The sequence below is a fragment of the Pistacia vera genome, unplaced genomic scaffold (assembly GCF_008641045.1).
Source record: "Pistacia vera cultivar Batoury unplaced genomic scaffold, PisVer_v2 Contig859, whole genome shotgun sequence".
Lineage (NCBI taxonomy): Eukaryota > Viridiplantae > Streptophyta > Magnoliopsida > Sapindales > Anacardiaceae > Pistacia > Pistacia vera.
Genome location: NW_022196733.1, coordinates 253,624 through 272,639, shown reverse-complemented (window position 1 = coordinate 272,639; position 19,016 = coordinate 253,624). Strand labels below are relative to the sequence as shown.

General features: G+C 36.1%; 3 protein-coding genes across 5 annotated transcripts; all 3 read left to right on the top strand.

Annotated features, from left to right (window-relative positions):
• The first annotated feature begins 4,872 nt into the window (after nucleotides 1–4,872).
• On the top strand, nucleotides 4,873–6,299 carry LOC116118759 (cysteine-rich repeat secretory protein 38-like). Of its 2 annotated transcripts, none has more exons than XM_031404735.1 (2): nucleotides 4,873–5,895; nucleotides 6,165–6,299. In XM_031404735.1, the coding sequence occupies exons 1-2, from the start codon at nucleotides 4,932–4,934 to the stop codon at nucleotides 6,254–6,256; spliced, it is 1,056 nt and encodes a 351-aa protein (XP_031260595.1). In that variant the 5' UTR covers nucleotides 4,873–4,931; the 3' UTR covers nucleotides 6,257–6,299. The 2 variants fall into 2 exon arrangements, with proteins under 2 accessions (XP_031260595.1, XP_031260594.1); XM_031404734.1 differs by having other exon boundaries at nucleotides 6,156–6,299.
• Nucleotides 6,300–8,951: 2,652 nt separating this feature from the next.
• On the top strand, nucleotides 8,952–9,744 carry LOC116118766 (cysteine-rich receptor-like protein kinase 6). The gene is made up of 2 exons (XM_031404740.1): nucleotides 8,952–9,280; nucleotides 9,423–9,744. The coding sequence occupies exons 1-2, from the start codon at nucleotides 8,952–8,954 to the stop codon at nucleotides 9,742–9,744; spliced, it is 651 nt and encodes a 216-aa protein (XP_031260600.1).
• A 1,897-nt stretch (nucleotides 9,745–11,641) lies between these two features.
• On the top strand, nucleotides 11,642–18,791 carry LOC116118758 (cysteine-rich receptor-like protein kinase 25). 2 transcript variants are annotated; one of them, XM_031404732.1, is made up of 7 exons: nucleotides 11,642–11,699; nucleotides 15,243–16,075; nucleotides 16,193–16,309; nucleotides 16,603–16,724; nucleotides 16,801–17,011; nucleotides 17,864–18,101; nucleotides 18,299–18,791. In XM_031404732.1, the coding sequence occupies exons 2-7, from the start codon at nucleotides 15,259–15,261 to the stop codon at nucleotides 18,462–18,464; spliced, it is 1,671 nt and encodes a 556-aa protein (XP_031260592.1). In that variant the 5' UTR covers nucleotides 11,642–11,699; nucleotides 15,243–15,258; the 3' UTR covers nucleotides 18,465–18,791. The 2 variants fall into 2 exon arrangements, with proteins under 2 accessions (XP_031260592.1, XP_031260593.1); XM_031404733.1 differs by lacking the exon at nucleotides 11,642–11,699 and having other exon boundaries at nucleotides 15,169–16,075; nucleotides 18,382–18,791.
• Nucleotides 18,792–19,016: the final 225 nt, after the last annotated feature.

Below are 19,016 nucleotides of genomic sequence, written 5' to 3'. Positions count from 1 at the left end.
AAAAATAAAATAAGAAATTACAATAATTATTGCTCGTTAAAAAAACCACCAAGAAAAAACCAATAGGACAAAAACTTTGTAAGGAAAAAAGAGTGCAATAATTGACAATTAATTTACAAGTTACAATTTACAAAACAACTAATTTTGGGGTTCACTAGGACCTCGCATCCGTTCATCTATATTAAAATTGAAATGATTCTATTAAAGTATCGTCGACAACTCGTATTGACCTTGATGGCGCGACCGTTCCAATCTCGAAGACATGTGAGGACTTCAATCATTTGTGGTGAGTAGTTTAGTCCTCCTTTCATTTAAAATCTTCCACTTGCACTAAATGTTTGTTCGGATGAGACGGTTGAGACAGGAACAGCGAAAAAATCCAAGGCAAGTCTTGATAATACCGAAAAAATACATTTTCTGGCTCTCCAATAGTTAAGAGATCAATGTTGGCCTCTGTTGTGGATCTATGGTAACATTTCAGGGGTTGCCAAATAATTGAAGCTCATTACTCTGCGACTGCATGGAAGACAGTACATTAGTTGTTGTTGTTGTTGTTGGTGGAGCCTCGAAGAGGAGGTTGTACTTGGATTCGGGTCCTTTCGGCTATTCAGTGCACCCCAAGAGTAGAAGCTTCATTTGTTCTTCTGATGCAGCTTCCCTGGATGTTTCGCCTCTTTGCGAGTTCCCATACCTGTTTTCATACTGGAAATAAACTTCGAAAAATGTATTTTTTACCTCTCCTATTTGATTGGCACATACTTCGGTTTGTAAATTTTCACAAATTGTCAAAACCATAAACCTGCTAATTTAATTCTAGATCAAATCTAGCACCTCCCAATATTAAAAAAAAAAATTCCATTGCTTATCGGTGCATTTAAATTACATTGTCTTTGTTTTTATAAATAACTCGGAAATTTTTATATTGTATGTATTACCAATGGACTAATAGGATAATACACACCAGAAAGTTGTAAAGTAGATTGGTAAAAAGTTTAAAAAAAGAATGAAATATTTAGCTATTTGCCAATCATTTTCTACCAAATAATGAGGACTCTATTATTTGCTACAAAATAACTAATTATATTAGCATAAGGTAAACATGAATCAAGCAAATAAGTACTATTCATCAACAGGCATGTCTAATGCAAAAGTTCTAGGAGACATATTTGATTTTTACAAGCGTCTTGAAATTCAACATTTCTTTATTACTACTAGTAATCCAAGCTAAACAATCTAATTCTATTAATATTTTCTTTAATTGTTCATACCACTTTTCACAATTAAATTAATAATATGGCATGCACAACGTTGGTGAAAAAACTTCAAATTATTATATAAAGGATAATTATTTTGAAAATAATCTATAGCTTTACTATTAGAACTTGCATTATCTAAAGTTAAAATTATCACTTTACTAACAACATCATAATCTTCTAAAACTTCAACAATTTTATTATAAATTTGTTCACCACTATGATCAACATCCATTAATTAAATCCTAATAAAGATTATTTAATTTACATTCATTATAAAATATGACTAGTCATACAAATATAATCTTGTTTAGCTCTACCACTCCAAATTCGGCAGTTTGAGCCACACTAATATGACAAGTATGTATTTTATTTTTTAATTCTAATTTCATTTTTTTAAACAATTTTATAAAGTCATTTCTAGTTGAAGTTTTAGAATAACTTTTAAATCCTGAAAAAATGAATTTTGAACAAATCTTTCAAAATATTTATCTTCAGCCTATTAATAGGTTGATCAGTTGCAGCAATATATAAAGCTAACTGTTCCCTATATGCATCAGAACTATAACGTCAATAACCATATTAGTTATTTGAGTTTGACTGCTTTCTCTATTTCCATGTTGATTAATATGTTTATTAGCATGCCTTTTTAAAGTACTAGTACCATTACTGAATCAGCTTATAAATATTTCCACAGTATTTGCATCTGCTTTCTTGACTTGAACGCCATTTTTTGTCTCGTAAAACTTGTCAAAATGCGCCAAACGTTGATGTGTGTCTGTTTCGCTTCCGACGGTAGTTGATGATCCCGCCTCAGCTTGAAATGAAGTTGATGAGCACGAGATTACAAGGACGACTTCTAGAACCACCGGGAACTGTTGGAATCGGGGGCATAGTTTGAGGTGTATCGGATTCTGAGAATGGGAAAGCGGGACTATTTGAATCTCCTCCTGCATTTATGTTAGTAAATCAGCAGGATAGGACTAGGATAGTAGTTTCCGTCATCATTGTAATTGATGGGAGAGAAATATCTATCCATTGTAGTTGAAAAAAAAAATTGATGTAGAAGAAATAAAAATTAAAGAAAGAGGTGGAGGACGGAAATTAGAATTTGGAAAATTGGAAATATGAATTAAAAATTTTAAAAACTAATAAAATTAAAATATGAGCAAATGCAAAAACTAATAAATGAATAATTGAGAGATTAGAGATTAGAGAATACGAGAGAATGAGAGAATTTGAGTTGTGAGAAAAGTGTGAGAGTTTAAGGCCAATTTATAGGAAAAAATGGGAAGAAAAAATGACGAAAAAGACCCTCCAACGGCTAATTTCAAGGGTAAAGGAGTAATTTGAAAAATAAAAAAAATTTTTTTTTTTATTTTTTCGGCCAACGCCGGGTTGGGCGGGTGTAACGTAAACCTGCCGGGGGGCACAAAGCCAACCCGGGGGTTGCCAAGTCTCTTGCAAAAGAGACAAAACAGCAACCGTCGGATTGGGGTTGCCATTGTGCAGCTCGGCCGCCCGAGGGTTGCTGCCGGGTTTAACCCGCATTTTCTCGGGCTGGGTTAGGGTTGACCGCCTAACCCGGCCCAAATTTCCACCTCTAACTGGGTGTATACTACAATGTTCAAGGTCTGTGTGCTAAAAGGTTGCTTAATTATGATCAGGTTGAAATAATCGACTGCTTGAGTTTAGTTGTTGGTGTTGTGTGTTAAAAAGCTGATGATGTTGATGGTGTTGGTGTTAAAAGGGGCTGCTTACTGCCTGATACAGTTCGATCAGGGTGATGATAATCAGTTATTGCGTGAGATTAGTTGTTGTTGGTGTTGTGTGTTAAAAGGGCTGTTAATTGCTTGATGGTAGGTTGATCAGGTTGATTGATAATCAATTACTATTGAGATTTGTTGCTGCTCGTATAGTGGTGATTTGATGTCAGTTTACTTGAGATCAGCTGCTACAATTAGCTGTCATTCAGTTGAGATTAGTTGGGGCTAATGGTTGCTGTCATGTTTGGAAATGCAGTAAACTTCACTTGAGATCATTGGTGCTAATGTAAACTTCACTGAGATGGTGGTGCTAAAGGTAATCCGTTTGCTGTCATGTTTGCAAATGCTATAGTGTTCAGTTGATGTAAGTTTTCACTTGGGATAAGTTGTTGCTGGTGTAGTGACAGTTTACTTGAGGTTAGTTGCATAAGTTTCAGTTTTAGATCAGTTGCTGCTGGTGTAGTGTTCAGTTAATGTTGTTGACAATCAGTTACATGTGATGAAATACTCCTGCTCAATTTGTGGAAAGATGATAGTAAAAGTGGCAGATGATTGTACAAAAGAAACAATTCCCAGTTCATTTTGAGGGACGAGGTCAGCAAGAACAAATGTAACAATCTTTCCCAGTTTAGTTTGAGGGAAGATAGTAGTAAAGAAGCAAAGAGTCTTACCCAGTTTAGTTTGAGGGAAGATATTAGTAAAGAAGTTAAGAGTCTGTTTAAGACTCTGTTAAGTTTGTTAAAGCAGTTGTTACTGCCGGTAAATGTTGGCTATCTTTCAACTCAACAATAAGCTTACTGCAGCTTATAAAAGCCTCATTGTAAACTGTACTTATTTTGTGAAAAATACAGAAAAGAAACATATTCAGTTTACTCCTCTTTCTCTTCTCTTCATCGTCTTTTTCTTCTGTTTTGCTCTAAACCTAACAAAAGCAATCCAAAATAATAAGATTGTAATTACTTCTTATTCATTTTAAATTCAAGTTATGTCTTTGATGAAAATCTAGTTAGCAAAGGTAGAGATTTCATGATCTTAATGGACAGAGCTTCACATATTTAAAAATAAAGATAAATAATGGTGAAAAAATAAAAGAGAAGATCTTACGGTTATGGTTTTTAAAAGTTTCCTTTGTTCTAACGTCAATCCTGGTGAAAAGCTAAGAACCATGATTATAGAAGACTTTCTCAAGCTGGAAATTAGTATTTTGAACCCAAAACATGGTCATACTTGTGCATTATCTTTTCATTGTTATTACTTAGTCTAGGTCTTCTTGCTCCGTTCTTCACTGTCTTTGCAATTAAAGTTTTTTCCAGATGTTTTAAATATATAGTGAAAGTCTTCTAATCAAACAAGGTAATGTTAGGTAAGAGTTTAGAAATTGAGTGGTCACTTTGGGCAAAGACCAGTCAACCCATAATTAAAGGAATACTAAAAATTAGAAGTAAATGGCTGTAGTAGTACCATATATTCATGAACGCTTGTGAATAACAGATATATAATGCACAAAAATTTTGATCCTGTAGTATTGAAATATATTATAAAAATTTTCAAAATGGCTAAAACAAATTTAAATTCAGAGAAAAATCCAAATGTTAGATTGAAAGGTTTCCAAAGATCTTAGTGTAGTCTTGAAGTTTGTCTTAAACAATTAAAATTCCTTGTTACAATCGCTTATTGAATCAAATTGACGTGTAAAATCATCTTAAGCTGTGACTGTAAGAGTCTCAGTAAAATGGGCCCAAACATCGAAGATTGGAAGAATACAGTTCACGTGACATGAAAGCAAACATTGCACTGACCACTTAAATTGCTTCTGGTACACCAGAGTAATTGACCATTTCAAACAACAATCAGTCATTAAGTTTGGTATTTAAAGGCCACAAAAGTAAGGTGAGTGATACTATCTACAGCAATGGCTTCTCCAAAATTGCTTTTCATCTCGTGTTCCATTGTTATATACCTTTTTTCTCTCACCATTGCCCAGAATGAACTGCTGTCGAACGTCTGTTTAAATGACAAGGGAAACTTCACCGCAAATAGTAGTTACCAGGCAAACCTCAATCGCCTCCTCTCCTCTCTCACTTCTAACAATGAAATCGACTATGGCTTCTACAACGCCTCGTATGGCCGAAATACTGACAAAGTTAACGCAATGGCACTTTTTAGAGGAGATGTTAAGCCGGATATCTGCCATAGTTGTATCAAAAATTCATCTCTTCAGCTCACAAAAAGATGTCCCAACCAGAAAGAAGCCGTTGTATGGTACGACGATTGTATGTTAAGGTACTCAAATCGTTCCTTGTTTGGTAATATGGAATATACGCCTTATGCTTGGATGTATAATGTGAATAATGTGTCGGAAGTGAGTCAATTCCGTGAAGTCCTGGGAAAGTTGTTAAATAACTTGACAAAAAAAGCAGCCTCTGGTGGTCCTCTTCGTAAGTTTGCAACAGGAAATTCAACTACGCCAAGCTCTCAGTCCATATATGCACTTATGCAGTGTACTCCCGACTTGTCTGAGCAGGAATGTGTTGACTGCCTAAATAATGCGACTTCATTGATTCCGCAATGTTGTGATGGAAGACAAGGAGGGAGAGTCATTGCACCTAGTTGTAATTTTAGGTACGAGAAAGGTATTTTCTATGACTCTACAGTTTATGCGGCAACACCCTCACCCTCACCCTCAACATCATCATCTTCACCAACACCATCACCACAATCACCATCATCGTCTTCACCAACACCATCACCACAATCACCATCATCGTCTTCACCGACACCATCATCATCACCAGCAAGTCACCCGGCAGCATCGGAAGAACCCACGCAATCTCCACCTCCACCTCCGTCGCCAACTAATTCTGCAACACAGAGAGGTATATTTCATGCTTGATGCATCACAAAAATGAGGTCTACCTTGCTCTATATTTAAAATCGATCTTTATAACTGTTTACTTGTTCTGCATGAATACGCCCTGCGAAAAATACTCTTTACAGAATGACAACAAAAGATTTTGTTTAATTGCAAACAGAGATTTGAGGAAGCCACAAACATTTTTTTATGCATTCATCTATCTAATAGAAAGTTGTTTGAACTCAATATTGCGTTACTCTGCTAATCAGATTGTATTTATAGTATTCGCAGGAAGAGAGAGTAACCTGTCTCAAACTGTTGTCCACATTGCAGTTCCATTGTTGATTTTGCAATATTTGTCTTCTACTTCGGCATTTTTTTAGAGTAAACAAAGCTGTATCAGTGTCATTCACCATTTATGCAAAACGTTGTGTTTTACTTAAATGAGATGAAATATTGATGTAGTGCAATATTTTTTATGAAGAGAACAAAAATCCTTCCAGTCATTACAATTTACATATAAAACAACTTTTCTTTATTATATTTGAATATGAAGTGCCAATCCGTTTATTAATTATATTCGAAAAAATAAATAGCTGAGTATCATGAGTCATGCATATGCTAGAACAAGGGCGAAACCAGGAATTTTATTCAAAATAATACTTAATAATATATGAAAAAAATTATTAATAGGAAAAAACTATACACTAATGGGGACATAATGAGCCTTAATCCTTTGAAATTTGTTTTATTATCTAAAAAATCTCTAATTATATGATAAAAAAGTAAAGGAAAATGCAGGGTAAATTGAAGTTGTGTTTTACAATGCTTTAAAGAGTGAAACTAATCAATCATTGAATCCAAATCAATATTCTAAGCAAATTTTCTTTCAATATAGACAATTACGCAACTTGTAGAATTCACCTTTCATCTTTAGTTTTGTTGAAAGAATTAGCACAAATACAAATCCCAATATTTAAACCAAGTTTTTATAATATAACCTACAACAATTGATTTTCTTTGTTTCCCCAAAACTCATCCTATATATTCCAAAAAAAATTAAGAAAATTTTGACAGGGGCTGCAGCCCGGCTTTGGTTCCACCTCTATGCTTGTAGAATACTGACGCAGTTGACCTCAAATTCAAGCATCATCTCTCATGCGTGATAGGTTTTTTTTTTTTTTTTTTTAAATAAAATAATAATCATAACATAAATTTTGATGATTTCTAAAAAGAACTTGAATGCCTTCTAATTAAACTATTTTATATGGCACTACAAAGAAAATGTCTTTTACGATGGGATATATAATGTCACAGAAAGGATTTAATTTGCCACAACTTTGCAATACTTTTCAGCGTGCTACAACTAATTAGAGGAAAGTAGGCATCTGCAACTAACAAAGATTTTCACTTTTTAGAATTATGTATTACAACAACATTATTTTTTTTTTTTTTTTTTTTTTGAGAAACGGAATGTCCAAGCCAACTTACGTACATCTCAACTAATCTCTATCATCAATTAAACACTTTACAAACTCAATAGATCAAAGAAATCACAAATGTGATAAATGATCATTTTGTGTGACTCGAACACAAAGATAATTAAAGTCTTATCGTCTGATCATAAGGCTGGTGGTTATTTAAAGTTGGCTATTAGTCAAATTTGAATATGTTAATTATGTAAAGTAATTTTGTTCAGTTAACTTTTATACCAAACATAATATAGCAATATTTATTATTCACAGCTGACATTTTCACTAATATATAGGGACGACAACCCCAAAACATCAGGCAGCCCTATCCTAGGCCCTTCCTCCGATTTTATTAAACGGGGATCGCGGGAAATTCCTCAAAAATAAAGAAAATTTCTATCACTGTCTAGTCTGGTTTGACCTGGATTATTGCTGGAAAAGACTTGGACTTGGTTGATTTCTCTTGTTGGGTCACCAAATTTCGTTTGGAGTTTGGACTAACATCGTGACTAATATTGACCAGACTTTTATCTCCTAACCAATGTGGAAATTTGATTGATAATGAACAATTGAGTTAGTCAAAATCGGCTCCCGGAAATTACTTCTTCTGGATAAAATACATTGCAATTCAATTTTTTTTTTAATTTGTATGCAATTAATACGTAAGTGCTGACTTAATTAGAATGTGGAAAATGGAATTGAATTGACTTGAACAGATCGTTAGATTGATTTGTATCAGTAAGATCAGTGTACGAATTATAAGCAACAGTAATTAATAATAAGTAGTGTTAATTATGATTATTAATGGCCCCTAATTATATTTACATTAATTATTACATATCTTAATTACGATTTATTGCACCCTGAATGTTTGAATAATTAAATGTATGGCTCCAAATATGGCATGGGTGTGCTTTAATATGCACCCTAAATTTTTGCATTATATATAATCAAACCAGAGGAACCCTTTTTTTCATTTGTGTTAAACAGACATGGGCTTATAGCTTACCCAAAACGGTTTCAATCATTTAACAAAGGTCGAAATATATTTTCTCACCCTAAGTTTAGCGAATCAAAATTAGTATCCTTGGTATTGAAAACTATCCACGTTTCATCCTCTCTATGAGAAATTTGACTTGTTTTGACCATTAAAATGCCACTACCTTAAGTTATAATTGCAATAATACAAAATTTTGACCTAGATTTGGAGCCAAAATTTATAGCCTTTGATTCAATATAATCCAACGGATTTAAATAAGAAGTTAGAGTTAGTCATTTTTTAATCCCAACTAACAATTTTTAAACCACTAGATTATCATGAATCAATGGTCATAAATTTGTATCACAAATCTGTGTAATAAATAATAATAGCTTAACCCAAAAATAAATATATATAAAACTATGTAGGTCTTCACTTTCTTAGTTTCCAACAAGTCTGTGGAATTACATTTCGAAATTATCTCTTTTTTCTCTTTTATTTTTTTATTTTAATAATTTTGGGTCAAAATTGGAGGTTGGATGTGTTCTGTTTATATCATAATCAATAATACTATATGAGAGTACATTAGTCCTTACGACAAAACTCTCTGCACTAGTCCTGTTAAGCATGGGTTCAAAAATTAAAATTATGGCTTCTTCTAGACTGTGTTTCTTTCTTTCTCTATATTTTATTTACTATTTTGATCTCACCATTGCTGATGAGCTAGAATCTTTGCACCATGACTGTTATGTCAACAATGGTAATTATACCACCAATAGTACTTACCATGTAAACCTCAATCACCTTCTAAATTCCCTCTCCAATACTACCCCCATAGCCAATGGATTTTACCATTCCTCTTATGGGGAAAATCCCGACAAAGTTTATGGAAGTGCAATCTGCAGACCAGACATGGATCCGGATAGTTGTCGCGACTCGGAACCTGACATCTCTCTGTCCCAACTTTAGCATGGCGATCGACGGATATGATGATAGACACTATACTAATTGTATGTTACGTTATGCAAGCTATGACATAATAGGCGTAATGGAAAATGCTCCTTATTTTTTTTGTGTATTCACTAAGTAACATTACAGAAAATGTGGACACGGCAGTGAGGCTGCAGCTGGGGGTTCTAACAAGTATGCTGCTGGAAAAGAAGCTGTTTCAGATACTGTAACATTATATGGACTTGTTCAGTGTACTCCTGACTTAACCGAAAGTAAATGCAATGAGTGCCTCATTGATACTATCAAATTCATGCAAAATTGTTGTGATACAAGGCAAGGGGGAAGAGTAATTACCCCAAGCTGTAGTTTTAGATACGAGACAAACGAATTCTACAAGTCTTCAATTGCAGGACCTCCAGTCTCCTCTCCTACACCGTCAACCAGTCCCACAACTCAGAAAGGTCTATAGATACGAGTTACCTTTACAATTTAAAATTTTGTGAACAAGTTATCAAGATACATGTTTAAACAATTTGTAAGGTTCCAAAATTTCAATAAAGTTACTTCACTGTCTTCAGTAGATAGAGTTGTCTAACTTTGCAACAAGTTTTAATCTGAACAAAGTTCTTGGATGCTGCAGGAAAGAAGAATATTATTATCATCATTATTGCGGTTGTTTCGGTCGGTAGATTTGTGATACTAACCATAGGCATCATCATCTTTTTAAGATGGAGGAAAAGGAAGGAGAAAAATGAAAGAAAGCTAATTTTGTTTTTGTTCTGCTTATTCAGAAGACTTAGGCTCTGTTCTGATTTAATGGAAGTTTTTTCCTTGAACTTGAGTAATACATATTTCCACCTCTGAAAAGCTGGTGGGGTTAACTCCTGAATTTTGATTTCAATTAAGATGTTTTAGTAAGTAAAAATTTACTAGTAGAAGAGCACAATAGAAGTAGCTCATGAAAAGTATGATGAGTTAGCATTCGCCTCATTCTAAGACTAAACTATTGTTGTTTTGTTGTTGCTTATTACTTGATCTCATGGAGATATGGAAGAAATAGAAGATATAGAGTCCTTGCAGTTCGACTTTGGCACCATCTGGATGGCCACAGATAACTTCTTAGATGATAATAAGGTTGGACAAGGTGGATGTGGTGTGGTATACAAGGTAAGAAATTTCAATGTAACAAGGTGTTAAATTCAAACCTTAGATCGTCTTGAAGGAGAAAAACTTTGAAGACAAGCTTTCACATTTTCTTGATATGCCAGGGCATGCTTTCCAATGGACAACAAGTAGCTGTCAAGAGACTGTCTAAGAATTCTAAACAAGGAGAAGTAGAATTTACAGACCCTTGTCGTTTATCATCGGGACTAATATTCACAAACTTTTATCTTCTAATCAGTGGAAATTTGATTGATAATGAAACAACTGAATTAGTCAAAATCGGCTCCCGAAAATGTTCTTCTGGATAAAATATATTTCAATTTTTTCTTTAATTATATGCAATTGATACTTAAGTGCTGACTTGATTATAATGTGGAAAATGGCGTTTAATTACTGAATTCAGATGTTTTGCTTGATTTGTACAGTAGGTTAGTGTACGATTAAAGCAGCAATAATCAATAATTAAGTAATGTTAATTTGATTTAATGGCCCCTAATTACATTTACATTAATTTATATAACTTAATTACGACTATTGCTTCAATATGCACCCTAAATGTTTGAGAACTTAAATATAAACCACCATCAGCTGGTTTGATAGTAAAAAAGCAAAAAAAAAAAAATATATGAGTTCTTGAGTTCAAATCCCTATTAACGCTATAAAGGTGATCACTAAGAGACTTATCCGATCGTCAACTTCAAAGGTGAGGGATTAGTTGAAGGGTGGAACATATTTATAGTCTTTGATTTAATATAATCCAACGGATTTAGATAAGAAGTTGAGGGTAATTATTTCTTAATCCAATTAAGCAATTTTTAAGCCATTGATTATCATAAATCAATGATCACAAATTTTTATTACAAATCTGGATAAAAATTTGTTACAATAGTTAATCCAAAAACAAATATGTATAAATAATATAAAAACTATTTACGCCTTCACTTCCTTTTGTCTTCAACAAGTTGTGGAATACATTTCGATTATCTCTTTTTTCTCTATAATGTTGGTCAAAATTGGAGGTTGGATGCGGTTCTGTCTATATCTTAATACTAGGTGACAGTGACACTAGTCATGACAAATAGCTCAAACAAATATTAAATAAAGTATAATTTTCTTTATCTCATAAAATTATATTTCTCTGTTTTTCATGATAACGTGTTTTAGATAGGAACTTCACAAGACGTCATCGTGTCATGTCAGCATTCGTGTTCAATCGGTCTGTAATGAATTCATACAATGCACCAAACCAGTTGAGCACAGGTCAGAAAAAAAAGACAAGGTTCACCTAGAAGTAGTAGCGTTTGAGGTGAACGACATTCCAACTGTTGTTGATGTCTTTGTCATCGGGGGTCTGGAGTTTGTAGGCGCCCTTCCCTGCTTCTTTGGTGACCTTGTAGGGCCTACAATCGATCTGAGCTCTGGCCTCCTGTCATTCTGCATTCAGTCATACCTGGCGTGAATTGTCTGATTCATCTCATCTTCCTCCCACCTTATTTGAATTGTTGTTCTAGCCAAGGCGTCTTCCATCGTGGTGCAACCTAGCTTCGTTAGTTCTTTGTATAGTTCACCATCCGGGAGGAGACCTTTTTTGAAGGCGTCTACGGCTGTCTCAAGGTTATAGGAAGGGATGGAAATCTTCTCTTTGTTGAATTTGCTGATATATTCTCTCAATGGCTCGCCCCTTCTCTGGTATACCCTGTACAAGTCGGCTGACAGCTTCTCGAGTTTCTTGCTGCTGGCGAACTGCTCCACAAACGTGTCGGTGAGTTGAGCGAACGAATCGATGGATCCATTCGGGAGGTTCGTGTACCATTGTAGTGCTGGGCCGGATAAGCTTGAATCAAAACTTTTGCACATGCAGGCTTCCCTAAGCGGTCGCGGTATCGAGACAGTGAACATCCGTTGTTTGTACGAGGCTATGTGATCGTCCAGATCGGTTGTGCCATCGTACATTTTCATGTTGGGGATAGTGAACTTCTGTGGCAGGTCGGCCAGGGCGATCTCGTCCACGAAGGGTGAATCCGCGTAACAATGGGGCCTGCTCTTCTTGGTTAGGACCGGCATTCCTGGAATGCGTCACATCACTGCTTCCACATCGGCCAATCTCTTGGCTAACACCTGTTCCATAGGAGAGGGGGATGCCACTAGGTTATCCCGTGTGACCGGGTCGGCCTTTGCACTTATCTTTGGTACATTCCGTTGGGTCATCCCTCTTGGGGTAGGCTGACGAGTCCCTTTGTGCGTTCCTTGGGAGCATAAGTCTTCGGTCATTCCTTCCGTTTGGATGACTCCCAGGGTCACTGTTCTGGTGTTTCGCCCTACATGGATGGTTAAGGGAGTCCTCTGATAGTCATTCGGTTGGTTAGGATGGATGGGCTCAGGTGCTGTTGGTTTTGTTTGGCCGTTCATCCCACGGGGATGAGCCGGGCCGAATGGAGTATGTGTTGGGATGGTTAGATTGAGCTGGTCTTGTGGATGAGGGCTCTCGGCCACCGGATCGTCTTGGTCTTGATGTTGGGATGAATCGACTGATTGGTGCTCTTCAGGCATAACTTTATCTCCATGGATTAGGACAGAATTGTCGACCGCAGACAGGTTTAAGGGACGCGGCCTTTTGCCAGAGGCCGAGGGTCGGGGCTTCGGCGTAAGCAGAGGTTGCATGGGCGGAATAGGGGTGCGGAACCGATTGAGGGGTGTTTGGCCGGGAAAGAACTCTAGGTCATATAATTGACTTACCTTCTCCTTGAGGGATTGGTTTTCTGACCTGACAGATGCGTTTTCTATCCGGATCGCATTGTTCTCAGCTTCCAATGCCGCCACCTTATCCAAGTTTTGTTGCATGAGAGTAGTTAGAGCTTCCAGTTTGGCCTCGAGGCCAGGGTTAGCATTATTGGAGTTGTCAGCCATGGAATGTTCCTCCACGTAGCAAGGTTCGTCGAGCCGAATGATTGCTAGAGCCCCACGGTGGGCGCCAAACTGTAGACGTAAAAATCTACCTGTACGGAAGGGGGGTCTGATCCCGTGAGGCTAAGGCCACTAGCGATCCGCTGCACCTGCACACATAGAGAAACACACGCGTGAAGCGAACGGGAAACACCGGGGTGGTGTTTGCCGTAGGCACTCCGACGCTCAAGTCAGCAAGGCTGAGAGAGGTTCAGTGTGAAGGTGTAATGTCCTCTCCCCCTTGTGAGAGGGCTGGCCTCTGTTTATATAGTGGTCGTCTGGTCTCCCAATCCTGGTAGAAGTAGGAGTCCTAGTATGACTCTGATGCAAACCCTAGAAGAATTAGGGCTGTGGTAAGCTGTCTTACCAGTGTCCGGATAGGAAGGTGATTCTGATTAGGAGAGTAACTCCGAGTAGGAAAGTGATCAGGAATAGGAAGGTGACCTTGAATGGGAGATTGATCAGGAGTAGGAAAGTATTCTAAGGGGGTTGTGGGCTCTGGATTCGCCCATGGACCTAGGAAATGGACTAGGATTAGGAGGCTCGTGCCCACGTGGTTTGGGCTGGCTATATCTTGTACCGAATGGGCCTAATTTGGTTGGGTCATATCAGGATTGGGCTTGGCTTCTTCTTCAATGTCGAGCCCGTTTTCCTATTCGGGCTAAGGACAATTTTTGGCCCTAACATAAACCAAACATAGTCGATATATTTTTTTCATTTATTTAATTTTCATGTACTAGTCAAACATACCCTTGTCGTTTTATCATCGCGACTAATATTCACCAAACTTTTATCTTCTAATCAGTGGAAATTTGATTGATAATGAAACAACTGAATTAGTCAAAATCGGCTCCCAGAAACTAGTTCTTCTGGATAAAATATATTTCAATTTTTTTCTTTAATTTATATGCAATTGATACTTAAGTGCTGACTTGATTATAATGTGGAAAATGGCGTTTAATTAACTTGAATCTCAGATTGTTTGCTTGATTTGTACAGTAGGATTAGTGTACGAATTATAAGCAGCAATAATCAATAATTAAGTAATGTTAATTATGATTATTAATGGCCCCTAATTACATTTACATTAATTATTATATAACTTAATTACGACTTATTGCTTCAATATGCACCCTAAATGTTTGAGAACTTAAATATAAACCACCATCAGCTGGTTTGATAGTAAAAAAGCAAAAAAAATTATATGAGTTCTTGAGTTCAAATCCCTATTAACGCTAATAAAGGTGATCACTAAGAGACTTATCCGATCGTCAACTTCAAAGGTCCGAGGGATTAGTTGAAGGGTGGAACATAAATTTATAGTCTTTGATTTAATATAATCCAACGGATTTAGATAAGAAGTTGAGGTTAATTATTTCTTAATTCCAATTAAGCAATTTTTAAGCCATTGAATTATCATAAATCAATGATCACAAATTTTTATTACAAATCTGGATAAAAAATTTGTGTTACAATAGTTTAATCCAAAAACAAATATGTATAAATATATATAAAAACTATTTACGCCTTCACTTCCTTTTGTCTTCAACAAGTTTGTGGAATTACATTTCGGTATTATCTCTTTTTTCTCTATAATGTTGGGTCAAAATTGGAGGTTGGATGCGTTCTGTCTATATCTTAATACTAGGTGACAGTGACACTAGTCATGACAAATAGCTCAAACAAATATTAAATAAAGTATAATTTTCTTTATCTCATAAAATTATATTTCTCTTTGATTTTTCATGATAACGTGTTTTTAGATAGGAACTTCACAAGACGTCAATCGTGTCATGTCAGCATTCGTGTTCAATCGGTCTGTAATGAATTCATACAATGCACCAAACCAGTTGAGCACAGGTCAGAAATTAAAATTATGGCTTCCTCTAGACTGCGTTTCTTTCTTTCTCTATATTTCATTTACTATTTTGATCTCACCGTTGCCGATGAGCTACAATCTCTGTACCATGACTGTTATGTCAACAATGGTAATTATACCACCAATAGTACTTACAAGGCAAACCTCAATCACCTTCTAAATTCCCTCACCAACACTACCCCCATATACAATGGATTTTACCATTCCTCTTATGGGAAAAATCCTGACAAAGTTTATGGAAGTGCAATCTGCAGACCAGACATGGATCCGGACACTTGTCGCGATTCCGTAACTGTCGCGACTCGGAACCTGGCATATCTCTGTCCCAACTTTAGGATGGCGATCGGCGGATATGATGATTACAACTATACCAATTGTATGTTACGTTATGCATACTATGACATGATAGGCGTAATGGAAAACGCTCCTTATTTTTTTGTGTATTCACTATGTAACATTACAGAAAATGTGGAAGAGTTCAATCAGACACGGCAGAGCTTGTTGCAGAGGCTAATAAGTCAGGCTACAGCTGGGGGTTCTAACAAGTATGCTGCTGGAGAAGAAGCTGTTTCAACTATTGTAACATTATATGGACTTGTTCAGTGTACTCCTGACTTAACCGAAAGTAAATGCAATGAGTGCCTCATTGATGCTAATAAACTTTTGCCAAATTGTTGTGATACAAGGCAAGGTGGAAGAGTAATTACCCCAAGCTGTAGTTTTAGATACGAGACAAACGAATTCTACAAGTCTTCAATTGCAGGACCTCCAGTCTCCCCTCCTACACCATCAACCAATACCACAACTCAGAAAGGTAATCACTATAGATACGAGTTACCTTTACAATAAAGTTCCTTCACTGTCTTCAGTAGATAGAGATATCTAACTTTGCAACAAGTTTTAATCTGAACAAAGTTCTTGGATGCTGCAGGAAAGAATAATTATATTATCATCATTATAGTGGTTGTTTCGGTCGTTACATCTGTGATACTAATCATAGGCATCATCATCCTTTTACGATGGAGGAAACGGAAGGAGAAAAATGAAAGTAAGTTAGTTTTGTTTCTGTTCTACTTATTCAGAAGACTTAGGTGTTTCTGTTCTACTTATTCAGAAGACTTAGGCTCTGTTCTGATTTAATGGAAGTTTTTTTTCTTGAACTTGAGTAATATAGATTTCCATTTTGAAAAACTGGTGGGGATAACTCCTGAATTCTGATTTCAAATGAGGTGTTTTAGTAAGTAAAAATTTACCCATTTTAGAAAAGCACAAGAGAAGTAGCTCATGAATAAGACTAAACTATTGTTGTTTTGTTGTTGCTTACTACTTGATCTCATGGAGATGTGGAAGAAATAAAAGATACAGAGTCCTTGCAGTTCGACTTTGGCACCATCCAGATTGCCACAGATAACTTCTCTGATGATAATAAGCTTGGACAAGGTGGATTTGGTGTGGTATACAAGGTAAGAAATTTCAATGTAAGAAGGTGTTAAATTCAAACCTTTGAAGACAAGCTTTCAAATTTTCTTGATATGCCAGGGCATGCTTTCCAATGGACAACAAGTAGCTGTCAAGAGACTGTCTAAGAATTCTAAACAAGGAGAAGTAGAATTTAAGAACGAGGTTCTACTAGTTGCCAAACTTCAGCACAGAAATTTGGTTAGGCTCCTGGGCTTTTGCTTGGAAGGAAAAGAAAGGATTCTCGTCTACGAATTTGTGCCTAATTCAAGTCTCGATCAGTTCATATTCGGTATGATTCTACTTTGTGATCTCATTTAGGAAGAATGCCTAACAAAGATAACCAAAAACACCCCCTAGGTTTGTTAATTTACTAAACACCCCTATAATAAAAACATTAAAAATTACAAAAACACCCCATCCACCCATTAAATACCGATAGTTGGCCACCACCACCGGAGGGTTGCTGGAGTCGCCGTATCGGCACACGACCGACTGGATATGTCGTGCACCGAGATGACCTTTTCCAACGAGATCCATCGTGGATCTGACCGAAAAGGTCAGATCAACGGCTAGATCTGGCCGTGTTTGGTCGTCAACGACAGCCAAAGATATGGCCATCGTTGATGACTAGTTACGGCCAAAGATCTAGCCGTCAACGGCTAGATCTTTGGTAGTAGATCTGGTCTTTTCTAGCCAGATCCACGGTAGATCTAGCCAGAAAAAGCTATATCAGCGTACTACAGGCTAGATCCAACCGATAGTGTGCCATTATACTAGATTCCGGCCACCTTCCAGCGGTGGTGGCCAGAATCAGGCAAATGTGGGTGGTGGGGTGTTTTTGTCAATTTCTAAACTTTTTTTTGGGGGGTGTTTAGTTAAATTAACAAACTTATGGGATTTAAACTATATTGAATAAAATATAATATTATTTTCAGAATAGGAAAACAAATGTATATTTTGGAAATGACAAGGGAAAATATTGAAACAAATGGACCCTTGGTAATTTACTGATGTTGGATGAATATACCTATGCACATATGATTATGATGAAAGCTTGAACTAGTTATTCAAGCTTGGTGTACCTGCTTTTGCTAAGTTCTCTAGTTTTCAATTTCAAATCCTATAATGTTGCAAATTGTAGATCCAATCAAGCGTGAATATATGGAATGGGAAAGGCGTTACAAGATCATAGGGGGCATTTCTCGAGGGCTACTCTATGTCCATGAAGACTCTAGACTTCGAATTATTCACCGTGATCTCAAAGCAAGTAACATTTTGTTAGATTCAGACATGAATCCGAAAATTTCCGATTTTGGGATGACAAAATTGTTTGAAGTAGATGAAAGCCAAAGTGATACAAATCAAGTCGTGGGAACCTTGTAAGTACAAATAAAGCTTAATTATTTACATATGGAAGAAATTCATGTTCAAAAGTGTTATGACAAAATGCTATATATAGGTTAATAAGAACAATTAAAAAAAAAAAATTATGTCTCCATATTCTAAGAGGAAAGTGAAAAGCACTATCATTTTAATAATGAGAAACAAAACTGGTTTTCTTGATGATTATATGCAGTGGGTATATGGCTTCAGAGTATGTAAAGTATGGACGGTTCTCAGTTAAGTCTGATATCTATAGCTTTGGTGTTCTATTTTTAGAAATTGTAAGTGGTCAGAAGAGAAGTGGTTTTGGAAGCAAAGACGAATCAGACGACCTTCTAACCTATGTAAGTGTAAAATAATATATGCATGATTCATCAAAACCAGTGACCACATCATCATCTTTAGAGCGTTCTGGGTCAAGTAACTTAAATCGACACCGAAGTGAAGGAGTCCCATTATCACAAAATGAGGTTTCAATTACCGAGCTATATCCTAGATAGTATGAGTGAAGGTGAAGTATTCATTATGCATTTTTGTTCTTCTATGTTATGTTATCACTCTGCTCCAATATGCGTTGTATTTATTCCAAAACAGAGTTATGCTCAATTAGGACTTTTATTAAACACTGGGTGGGTGGACATTTTCAGTTATTTTTCAAATAAGAAAAATTGGATTTGAAATACAGATACAAGGTATTATACTCAAGTTAAATAAATCTTCAAAATATTTTCTTTTACCCCTTTTCTATTGTTTTCATAACAATGGACAATCTTTAATCCGTAAATACAAAAGTGAGGATGCAAGCTTTGTAGGGATTTGAGATTTGAACATCTCCGAATTAATAAATCTTCGAGGATGCCTAGGTCTAGAATGGATATGAGATTTGGGCAACCCTGATTTTAATTTCCCAC